Below are 12,504 nucleotides of genomic sequence, written 5' to 3'. Positions count from 1 at the left end.
AAAAAAGAGTGACGTACGATACTAAACACAAGGAAGACAGTCCAACAAGGCCAGCCAGATGTTGCTTCTATTGCTAGGACGGAAACATAACCATGGGTGGCCTTCTATACAACTATAATAGCAAACATGGCATTTTTTGGTTCTGATGATGCCACATCTACTTGTTATCTACATTTTATGATGTCATATTAACCCCTTATCATAGTTTGTGTACTGTCGTCTGAATGACCAATTCCCTACGTTTTAATACATGATGGAATGACTTCTACCTACAGAGGTCAGTGAAGTGTAATGTACTTCTCTCTGGTACCCAAATCTTTTGCTGGAACACAGCCTTACAGACACAAACATTTTATAACACTTTTTCACCTGCTCTGCAGAACTTTTTAATGGTTTGCCTATGTGAGACAGCTTCGAACAGGGTGAATGCATGATTTTGGCTGTTTGGGAACAGATTGAGATTGAGATGTATACAACTGATGATCCAAACACTACTGTGAACTGATATAGCCCTATTCCTTAGTACCCTATTCTTGCTTCCAATTGTAACATCAGTAGATTAATGGGTTAACTATTTTGCAGCTAAATAAATGCAATATGTTGATGTTCTGATGTGAGATTTGCTTATGTTCTCAGTTTATCATTGTTCCTGCTACTTACACAAATGGTGTCTTAATTGGCAATCTTCAATGATGGGGTTCTGATGTACAGGGTTTGCTGGCTGTAAAAAAATAGATCTGCCAGCTTCCCAAATTCTGCATTTCATAGCACAGTCTACTTAATAAGGGGTTTGGTAATTTACCACCACCAAACTATGCAATTAAAACCTGATAAATCATCAAACCCTGGTATAAGAGTACAGCTGCTATAACTCAGACAGCCTGCTCCTGCACTGTACCAAGGCATAATAAATGGAAACCAGCCAAGGCCAATATATGCAACCCTTATATTATTGTCCCCAACACCGCCACTACTCGCTCAACATCAGATCGGACCTGCAAATTGAGACCCATATCTGAAAGATGAATGCTATCCTCCCAAAAAAGGCTGATGCTCCAGAAGTCCCTGCATCCGCCTTATTTGCTATCATGACCACCGGCTGCGAACTGCTAACCCCTAACGTTTACAGGGAAGGTGATAGCTGCAAACCCCCAGACCCTTCTTGGAAGTCCCACACATCCTCTTTCCACATGAGCTCCGACACGATCATGAGGGCAGGAAGATTTCTCGCCTAACCCATGCCCCCCAACTGTCCCAATTTACGCGGGACAGTTCCGATTTTGGGTCTCTGTCCCGCTGTCCCGCAAGGGGCAGAGGAAGGGTGAGGTGGGATCCGATGGTGGATGGTGGAAGAGGTAAGAGATGGGGAGAAAGGGCTTTAAGGGCAGTGTATGTGTATGTATGTCTTTGTAAGCTTGTGTGTGTGTATGGGCAGGTGTTTGTAAGAGCAGTATAGGTATTTGTTAGCTGGTGTATAAAGGCAGTTTATGCGTATATATGTGTGTGTAAGGGCAGTGTACATGTATATGTATGTGTGTAAGGGCAGTGTACATGTATGTTGTGTGTAAGGGCAGTGTACATGTATGTGTGTGTGTGAGGGCAGTGTACATGTATGTTTGTGTGTAAGGGCAGTGTACATGTATGTGTGTAAGGGCAGTGTACGTGTATGTGTGTGTAAGGGCAGTGTACATGTATGTGTGTAAGGGCATGTGTGTGTGTGTGTGTGAAGGAAGTGTATATGTGTCTGTAAAGGCAGTGTATGTGCATACGTGTATTTATGGGCAGGTGTGTGTAAGGGTCCTGGGAGGGAGGCTAACATTAGCCTTTTTTCATTTAAAAAAATCTCTGCTGCTGTGGACTACTCTTCCAATGATACTCAGCCAGCATTATGGTGGACACCTGGCTGGCTGAGAATCATGGGAATTTGCTGCACTTCCCATGACGCTCAGCCAGCGTCATGGAAGTAGTATGTCTGGCTGAGCCTCATGGGAATTCAATTCAATGTGTTGGTTATTTTTAATATGCCTGACTGGTGACAAAAATGAAGCGTGTTTTAAGTGGCAATGCAAGCGCGACGTTGTAAAGTGCAATTGCTTGTATTGGTTCTGCAAGATTTTTTTTAAAAAAGCATCCCTCTTTCACATTTTGAAATGTTGGGAGGTATGCCTAACCAGAAACCTTAGTTCTATGAACCTTCAGAAATTCTCAAACGATTTACTCCTACTCCTTTCTCCTATATCTGACATGTCATGCACTAACAATGCTACCTCTCTCTATAACTCCTCCCTCACATCTGCTCTCGAGGATGTAGCCCCAGTTACTACTCGCTCTTCACAACGTTCACATTTCCATCCCTGGCACAGGACTGTAACCTGGCACCTTCTTTCTTGTTCCTGCACAGCTGAACATAGTTCTACTACTCTGTTCTCAACTTTGCTAAGGAAACCTACTTCACCTCTCCTCCCTGTCTCATAACCCTAAATGACTCTTTAGTACTTTCAATCCCCTTCTTTGTCCTATCCCAACCACCCTTTCCACTAACCTTAATGCTTTAGCCGCATACTTCAATAATAAAATTGAAACTATATATGAAATATCTGCACAGTCCCCACCCTCCCCTCACCCTCCGACTATGCGTCCCTCCTACCCACTGACCTCTTCTTCCTTCACTACATTACAGAAATTCTCTGCTGTCACTTCAGAGGATGTTCATGCTCTTCTTCTTTCCTCTTGTCCTTCCACATGTCCACTTGATCCGATCCCTTCCATCTTTTAGTCTTCAACCTCTCCCTCTCTACTGGATCTGTTTCATTCTTCTTCAAGTATGCTACCATTACTCCAATCTTGAAAAAGTCCTCCCTGGAACCAACTGATCTGTCCAATTACTGTCCCATCTCTCCACGTCCTCTTGCCTCCATTTATCATATTCTGCATTTAAGATGCTAGCATGTAATCGCTGCTGTGTTTGTCTTCATTTACGGCTATATGTCACACAGAGATATGGCTAAACGGAAATCGCAGAGGATTTCTTCTTTTTTGGATGGAATACTACATTGTCAGTTCTTATGCAACCTTCCTGGAGGTTTTACAATTGTCACTCTGCCCACATGTTGTCAATATTTTTCGCTAAAGAAATACCTCAATTAAAAATGTTTTTCAAAAAAACAAAAAAAAGATGCTAGCATTTACATAAGAAAGGGACATGGATTACCAAGGCAGAAATCCATTGCCGACCTAAACCAATTGTGTTACTTTCTATGAAATCCTTTGTTTCTATGTACAGAAGTAATGAAGCTTGCTGCGCTTGAGCTGTACTAAATTTATAGTTATTATCTCCAACTCTGCAATATTTTGTTAAAGTTGCTGCCCCACATAGGCAAACCATTAATTTTAATGGCATGTTAAAATAGATGAAACCATAGCAAATAAATCATTTAAACCTCTTGGTGAATGTTTCATTATATAAGGATCAGTGCCATGCTTAACAATTAGGCAAATCTTTACTTGATTAAACATTTACATAAGAGAAAGATTTTGATATTCAATAGTACTAGAAATGTGTTTAATGGTACATTTAGTTAATACGTTCTGCAGAGTAGGTGAAAAAAATGTATTAAAATGTTTGTGTCTGTAAGGGTGTTCTTCTAATTTCTTGTATGATATTTAAAGCACAGTAAATGATGTTTGGTTTACAAAAAACATTATATATTTCAGATGACAAATAATTAAGAAGAATGAGACAATTAGTAAAACTGTAAAAACACTCATCTTCTGGGTGTTAAATTTAGATAAACCACATATTCTGGCAAGCTTCTCCATCAAGAAGGGCTGAGCTGGTTCAACTATACATTACACAGGGCCAGTCAAGCTCTTTCTAAGTTTAGAATGATGTCAAATGTAATTTCCTTAAAGCCTTATTCCCTTTCACCTTTCTTAAAAGTTCATTTTTAATGTTATAGCAAAAAGGTTGAAATTTAGTTCAAAATAGAGACTTAAAACACAAAGAATGTTTAATGATTTCAAGAGCATTTATTTTAGAACATGCCATACATTCACCATTGCTCTTCCAGATACATTCTTTATTTTGTTTTATGGATATATTTTTCATTGACTTTTATTACATACATACACAAATACAGTATTAAAACATTCTCAAACTACTTTTATTTAAAAAATAAAGCACATAACTGATACTTTTATTTTACATTCAATGTTACATTCTGTTGTAATTATGAGTGCAAATGAGGACCTTTCAGGAGCATTCAAGGTGTTTCTATTACTATACTGAGCAACAAATACTTCATGTATTTGAAAGGTCATTAACGTAGCTATTTATCCTAAGGTTACCTTTAGAGAAAAACAAAATCTAAGGTGGAGGTCTTCTCTTCCCTGGCCACAAGGGAGCGATGTTGAAGAGATGTGGCAAGCCACAAATACATGGAGACATGGCCTAGAAAGTGAGTGTAGCCTGGGAGGGACCGGGCAGAGCAAAATATTGTACCCCTTCAGACATGAAGGTTGCCCCAGAGGATCCGGTCATCACCACTGATAGATGGAGCCTCTAGGCCATTGTTATGGCATATTTAGCTCATAGGTCTGTACTGGAATAAAAAATATCTGCTTATACTTAGCTTCCAATGTGGAACATTGAGGACCTTTTCACTATGCTCGATGTCATCTGAGAACTACAGTGCCCCTAATGTGATTCTAGGAGGTGTAGTTCTTGTGAACTTGCAGGCGCCATCTTGCATTCTGCAGTGGAGAAAGCACTCCATGCTTACATACTCACTTCCTGTTTGTACCTGATGTCCAATACGTAACAGATAATGTGCTATGGGGACTTTCATTGTAACAGTTTTGAATGGTGTGGGCCTGGCAACATGTTTCTTTTACTTGTCTGTTATCTCCCTGCTAGTCTAGCAGTCTTGATTTGTGTTCAATTACACAGAACTAGTAAGTCTGAGTTGACAATGACCTTTCTTTAGATATAATGCTGTATACAAATGCATACTAAATAGCAATTCATTCGATTTCATTTCTATTTTAAAAACTCTATATACTATATAAACATTTTTTTTAACAAAACATGTAACACAAATATGTAGTAATCTGTAATATATACTAGAAAAAAAGTAGTAACACATAATGAAAACGGCACGCTATGCATGCATTAAATATAATAGGGCAATGGATAATTTTTACAATAAATACAATTTTACAATCTGTTATATCCTTGCGAATAGTCAGAAATGCACGCAAAACTTTTTATACTGTACATATTGTCATAATGAATGTAAATATGAAGCAGCAACTGCAGAATAAAAAAAAAGACTGATAGTTTTTAATCTCTGTAAAAGACCACCAGCTTTGACGCGCATCAAATTCTACTTTGTAATTATATTTTTCCTTCACTTTTACATTCAGTGTTAAAGTTGTCAATTAACAGAAATACAGAGGCTACAGAGAAACACCTTAGTGTTAAATGCGAAGCAGCAGTATCTATAGAGTGTGTAGGAAAAGAGCAAGTCTGGATAGGAAATGGAAAATAAAACTTTAAAGCTCTTATGTTATGTTTGTGGCCCTCAAGACCAGAAATGGTCATCCATAAATTGTGGACAGGTAATCCAGAGAGACAGAGTGATGGGAAGTGCATGCATCATGTTCATTCCTGGCTGTAGCTGGAATCTGCGGTGCGAATTGTAAAGTTTCTGAACATTACACTTGGTAACACAATTTCTTAATAGAATGCGTAGGATTATATACAGCCTTTTAATGTGTTGGACCTTATACCTGGCTGCTATTAAACTCATGATATGATCTCTCAAATGAGAAGCGAGTTGTGGAAACAACACATTGCTGAAACAAATGTAATCCACAAGTGTAGCTGCTACCTCTACTTCCCACTGCAGTCATTTATACAAAAAATATCAGTAAACTGAGTATTCTGTCAATTACCATTTTTGCTTCTAATGGAACAATAAATGAAATGTATGCCAGAGTTAATCACTGATTGCAGCTTCTACCATCCATAGCATCCTGAACATAAAAATTCCCTGATGTATGCAAAAGAGGCCTTCTTCATGTGAAGAAAATGTTGAAATTGCACTGTATGTAAGTGCTGGACACACATTATATATTTTAATGACTTATTGTTATATTACTGTACTTCTTTGTTGTTAGCAATACCGGCAACCATGGAAAGAGTGGTTTCTTCTTAAAGTGGAATAAAGACTTTATATCTTTATATCCACAAGAAGGACATTGCCTACAGCAATATCGTTCTTGTGGATTTATAGATAGTGACCTAAAACTGATTAATGAGCTTTTCCTATTTTGTTTTCTCTCTCTGTCTGTCTGTTCCAATACCCCTTTCCAGTTTTATTCTCTCGTCTTCCCAGCCTCCATTCCTGTTCCCCGGATTCCTGTTCCCCGGATCTGATCACACTCTCCTTCTCTAATGAGAAATGTCAAAATTCTAACACATGTTTTTGGGTGGGCACTGATGATTTACATATTCTAAACATTTATAGTTGTCAAAAATTCTGAATTTTTTCCCCAGTAGATACATAATTAAAAGAATACTTTATATAAAACATAATTCTTCCACAAAAAACTTTCAACAAACTACACAGAGCTTATTGGACTGCACATTTCACTAACACAGGGGGAAGAAAATCTTAATACCCTCAGTAGTACAGTACACAGGCATCGTCATCACACCTAGTACACACTAAGCAAATGCTACTAATGAGATACAAGCACTAAATCTTGTATACACATATAAAATGACAACTGCACATACAGTGACAATACTTACTCCTATACATAAAAACTGAAGTTACTTCCACCCAGTGATCCTCTTCTTACTTCCTACTAGGCGTCCTCACTCACACTCTTATCTTTACAAATCTTTTCTTTTCTCTTTGCCCTGTTTTTTGACAAGCCTCCCCACTTCACTCAGCTGTAGTCACCTGTAATCTTACTCAGCCGTACTGTTTATTCTTTCTTCTGATTTAGCCGCAGACTCTCCCCTTAAGTAGTATAGCACTCCACACCTCTCTTCTCCCTTGTCCTCCTACTCTGCCACATACTCCCTTTTCTCTTTTGCCATAAGACCCCCTATTTTTTCTGTAACTCATTCCTTCTTCTTCTGTTCTGTATTTGTAACTCATTCCTTGTATCTTTCACTGCACCCCCCTCGGATACTCCTGCTTGCCCAGGTTGTCTCATTCCTCATGGACCAAAGTTACTAGACAGAGGTGACTTAAGTCATCATGGTTCCAGGGCATAAAATCCTGGCATTATTATTTGGCATGTAGACTGCAGGGAATGCCGGCATGAGAAGTTTGTGATAGAGGCAGGCATTCTGATTTAACTATGTATTACACAAAGCCAACCCTCAACTCACATGGAATTCCGTTAATTCTCCAAAGCTTGAGAGTGCTCAAGTGAAGTTTGCAGCAGGGCATGAACTCAACTGCAGCTAAGGAATATACAAGTCATAGCATGAGAGCATTTGTGATTTGTCAAGTCACAACAGTTGAGTAAACCTTTTAAGTCTCGATGACTTGAGTTTTAATGTTAACCAAGCTATTCCAGTTGATTGCAATTCCCCTTGAAACTCAAGCTTTAGTGAATAAACAGTTATGCAAATTTTGGTGGTAAGGTCCTCTGCAGTAAATGTGGCATATTAAATTATCACATCACATATTAGTACCTAATAAAAGAGATATTTAAACTCCACGTAAGTGCTTTGATTTTAGGAGTATGTCAACCACATCTGTTACAACACGATCACTCCTATTCTTATAGTGTTTAGCCACATGGTGATCTAGGCACCCTATCACAGGCATATAAATAAGAGTAGGGATGCAGATGTTTACTATGACCCCTAACCGTAGGCTAAGTTGATGGCTAAAAGGATTGAGGCCCAAATTTGGTGTCTTGTGCCCTATCAAATCTCATTACAACTATATTACAGAAGAAACAGTTTTCAGCTGTTGGTGATTTAAAGTGGACCAAAGTATTTGTAAAATTCTTAACAAAAAAGACCCCACACTTTCACATGTTGCTCCATAACTCACCATGTTTCCCAATATAACCTGTTCCTGTAATTGACTGATAGGCATCCGTTTTGTTTTTAGAAGATCCAGCATGGAAATGGGCACTGGAATCTTGTGTTAGGCCTTCCACATTATTTAATTGTTCTTTAAACTTGTTCGGACTTTTAAAAAATATCACAGTCTCTCCAGAATTGCAGACTTTGTACAAAGTTGAGGAACACCGTGCAATTACAGAGGAACAATGGGAGCCAAAAAAAGGTAGGAAATTCGTTTTGTTAGTGAGCCATGGTGTTTTACTTTTCTGTCGACATAACAAACTAGCATGCTCTTTAAGCATACATTCTTGACCAAGTAGGTGATCATAATATGAATCTTTTTTGCTATCAACAATGAACTGATGCATTTTGTTTGCAGGCACTGCTTCATTGTTCAACGCATTTTTTTCTAAATGTTTGTTGGTAAGCTCAGTATAATTGGAGGTACAAACACAAAGTTCAAAGGAATTCTTAACATTTTTGGACGCTTTTGTTGCTTGCAATTTTCCTTCTGTACATATGTTTTTTGGGTCGCAATTACTTTTGACTTCATGGTTTATGTGCATTGATGCAACCTGGGTTGCACACTGTTCCATTATCTGGACCATCTTCTTATCAGTTACCCACAATGATGGAGATCCACAGCCTGTTAGATACTGAAGGTCAAGACAATGAAATGTTTTCTGGTTGTCCTTTTTAAAACAGGAAAGTATATCTTTACTGGTTAATAAATGCATGTAACCCATAGTAGTCAACAAGTCAACCTGTGGATTGCTCAAATCTTGGGTGTCTTTTCCTTCACCTGGTAAAGTGTTTAGCAGTGAAACTTGATTCTCTGAAATGTTCTTAGAGACTGGCTCCTCTACATTTATTGATGGCCCTTGGGTTTGTAGAACAGAAATAATATCTCTCTGGAGATGTTCAGAATCATTAGCTACATAAATATTGCCATGCCCTTCTCTTTTACAGACTTGTGTCTCTGCTACCGATTGTGTATCTTCCCGTGTATTAACTGTTCTGTTGCAAACTGATAAGGATTTAGTACTATCCTCTACAATTGATTTTACTGGAGCTTCATTCTGATTATTAGAGACATTTTCGCTTGTTACTTGATGTTCACTAACCTCGCCTGTCCTTTTTAACCAATTCACCAAACCCATTGTTAAAGTCAACTCAGTATCACAGAGCTTTAAAAAACATTCCCTGCCTTTCCATGAACTTTGAACTATACTGTCTCCAACAAGATCATTGTCTGGTTGGGATGCCAGCTCTTCCTCAGACTCTACACAAAAACTATAAACTGACGTAGGATTGTCGGTATTGGGTTCTGATAATGGAGGCATCTCATTATCTAAGGCAGTACTTAGCTTTGTCGCTTTAGAATCATAAAATAAGTCATAAAGTGCATCACCGCTGTAACTATTTTGTGGGAAATATGTAGTATTTTCAATCTCCTTTTTATCATCATCAGTCCCAGGAGAGAAGGAATCATAATATCCTTCATCACTTGTTGATATGGGGGATCCTGCATCAGTGACATTCTCACTTGAAGACACCATATCATTATAAGTTGAGTTAGACACCTGGTCTACTGAAATGTTACCATTATTTTCCTTTGAGTTCACAAAATTGGAATTTGGCAGTAATTTGGTATCAATAAGGGAATTTGGACGCAAGCTTCCGGCAGAAGTGCAAGTCTGTCGACAAAGCCGTGAAAAGTCTATTGTTTCAGATTTAGCAGGGGACGCTAATTTCTCTACCCCTCCTTGGAAATTAACAGCCAAAGGACTTGTTTTGGTAATAAACATTACTTTTGGCCCATCTTTGCCATTCTCAAAGTCAATGTAAGCAGAACTTTCGTCTGCAAATATTTCCCCGCAGCCAGTAAGAGAATCAAAGCTTTTCAGGGAAGCCACATCTTCACATAACCTGTGGCATGCCTCGACTGCGTCCACGGGCATTTCATTGTCTGATAACTCGACAGTCAAAAGCTCATCAGAGTCCATCTCTACACCACTTTGTAGATGCTGTTTTCCAACTTTTCTTCCCGCCTTCATCTCAAATATAAGTGGCTCTAACCTTTCATTTCTGGATATGATATCTTCCTGTTTATTTTTCTTCAAATTAAATATATCTCGTAAACCTCTTTTTGATCTCTTCAGAGAAATTCTCTTTTTTGGTAGAGATTTAGCTACTGAGGGGACAAAAGGCATCTGAGGCACGAAGTTTCGGTAATCAATCATAGGTTGTCTATAGGCAGATTGACCGATAATGTAGGAATCATTCTCTTTTCTTTCAACCTGTGGGAAGCTGATACTACTAGAAAGTCTGCTTTTTCCATTTCCAGTAGAATTTCCCTCCAATGTGTGTTCTATACTGACACAATCATGGGTTTTGCTTTTTGTAATACCTCTACGGCGACTATACTCTTCACCATTCATAAATGCTTTTTTCGATGTTTTTTGTGTGCTGAGTTCATTCTTTTTAATAACACATTCACCAACATCTGCCTTGGCATTGACATTCCTTTTCACTTTAGAACAAATCGAGGGCACGTTTTCCGGAGGATTCTGTGCGTAGCTTTTTATGAATGTTTTGCCCCTTATCAAATCCATTTTGACAAAACCTGTAAAGAAAAAAAATTAAATATTATTATATCTTCAGTGAATCAAACCAGCTTAATTCAGTACACAGTGTATTCCCCAGCCATATGTGAGATTAACATTTCATTTTATATCCAAAAAGTAAAGGAAAAGAGGAACTCCCTTTTACTGGACTATTCAGAACGCCTGTACATTGCACATACATTCACCCCCCCTCAGTTGTATCTGTATGCCTGCCAAGTGCCAACTCCCTGCCATTACTTAGGTTGTAAGCTCTGCAGGGGGGGAACCTCCTTTTCTAACGTATTCCTAATATGACTCCCATCCTGATTGTATGACTACACTTATTGTACCTCCAGTTTTATTATACTGTAAACTATAAAAAGCTTTATAAATAAGTTAGAGCTTAATAAATAAAAATATACATACTATACACACAGTGTTTATCCATTAAACACCATTCAAACATCTGATATGACATGTTGTGCCAATACCACCCTATATCTTTTTTGGTGAGTTGAGCATGTAAACTTTGTGATCTCATTTTGCATTATGAGAAGCAAACTTAGTGAGCTTCTCCAGCAAGAGAGGCTTAGCTGGCCGTTTAGAAGAACAGTTAACCAATGACAGGACTTATATAATAATTATATATAATAATATTATAGAATTATTAAATACATATAATGCAAAGCCACGGCTCTTCTTGTAGAGGAAGGTCATTTGGTTAGCAGCAGGTCCGGCCATCGTTGGGTCCGGGAACCGATGACATATCCCAAGTACTTTTACTGCCAATCCCATCCATCAGCGTGCGGCCACCTGCTGGATACACACAGCCGCGAGCTTTGTGTATCGCGTAGGCCACCACACAATGTAATTTGTGTGCTAATGCCCGTATAGTGCTAGGGATCATTTTAATCCCCAGCCCGGTCCTGCTTAACTGCTGATCTGTTAAAATAAATAATATGTCAGCATTAAATATCTATTTAGCAGTAACAGTAAACCCTAGCACACTACAATAATTTGCAAACTACTTTACACTTAGGTCCAAGACCTTCCTCATCACAATGCTATATTTTCTTTCAGTTCAATGAAAGAGGAATATGAATGAGAATTAATACTGACACTTTCTGGCCAAGGATTCGAAGCAAGAAGCTTAGCCGTAATGAGAGTTTCTTCTATGTGGCTCTTCTGTGCCTGGTTACAGGACTGTATCAATAGCTGCCGCCTCCTGCTGCTGTGTGACAGGGAGGAGAGAAGAATAGAGGAATGTCAGAACAGACCCCATCAGTCTCATTCCATCTTCTGCCATGCTAAACGTTCTGACACAAAAGCCCAAAAAACATTCAAAATAAATGTAGAATTTAAGAAAGGAAGATAAGAAACAGCACAGATTTGAAACCATTGCGTATATACGCATCTGAGATTATGTAGTCACAGTGCAGTAAGGACGAGATAACAGGTTTATTCTTCCTTGACAAAGAAAACACTGTCTACCTGCAATTACATCCTTTTGCAATCACGCCAGCGCATGATGGGTTTTTATCGATGGACAAATCAGACAGGCATCAGTACTCACCTTTGCTTTTTTCAGCCTGATAATACTCCATTACGTCTTACATTTTATGGCTGTGTGTGTTTATTCAGAAGGTGCTGCTGCACAGATTGCTGGTCCTTCTACTGCTGGCTCTGCTGTCGCTGAGCGCCCACCCCCTCTACTGCTTTCTCTTCTACATCAGCATTGATTTTCAATGTAACGCGTTACAGGAGGGGGTGTTCCGTTAGGATTTCTAGGCAATACACTCT

At 38.7% G+C, this 12,504-nt stretch overlaps 1 protein-coding gene across 1 annotated transcript; it reads right to left on the bottom strand.

Annotated features, from left to right (window-relative positions):
- Nucleotides 1-7,382: 7,382 nt before the first annotated feature.
- On the bottom strand, nt 7,383-12,504 carry AMER3 (APC membrane recruitment protein 3). Its single transcript, XM_053460429.1, has 4 exons — nt 12,278-12,504; nt 8,640-10,724; nt 8,085-8,261; nt 7,383-7,483 (listed from the first exon to the last, which is right to left on the bottom strand). The coding sequence occupies exons 1-4, from the start codon at nt 12,306-12,308 to the stop codon at nt 7,383-7,385; spliced, it is 2,394 nt and encodes a 797-aa protein (XP_053316404.1). The 5' UTR covers nt 12,309-12,504.

The sequence above is a fragment of the Spea bombifrons genome, chromosome 3 (genome assembly GCF_027358695.1).
Source record: "Spea bombifrons isolate aSpeBom1 chromosome 3, aSpeBom1.2.pri, whole genome shotgun sequence".
In the NCBI taxonomy this organism is placed as follows: domain Eukaryota; kingdom Metazoa; phylum Chordata; class Amphibia; order Anura; family Pelobatidae; genus Spea; species Spea bombifrons.
Note: the sequence above shows the minus strand (reverse complement) of the source record. Positions and strands in the feature narration are given on the sequence as shown.

What these genes read in the sequence shown, in the direction of transcription:
- AMER3 (XM_053460429.1), bottom strand. Translation starts at nt 12,308, where the DNA reads ATGGAGTATTATCAGGCTGAAAAAAGCAAAG. An exon ending in CATAAACCATGAAGTCAAAA is followed by an intron (nt 8,262 to 8,639) that starts GTAATTGCGACC and finishes CTTTGTACAAAG; the next exon opens with TCTGCAATTCTGGAGAGACT. An exon ending in AGGTTATATTGGGAAACATG is followed by an intron (nt 7,484 to 8,084) that starts GTGAGTTATGGA and finishes TATATTCCTTAG; the next exon opens with CTGCAGTTGAGTTCATGCCC.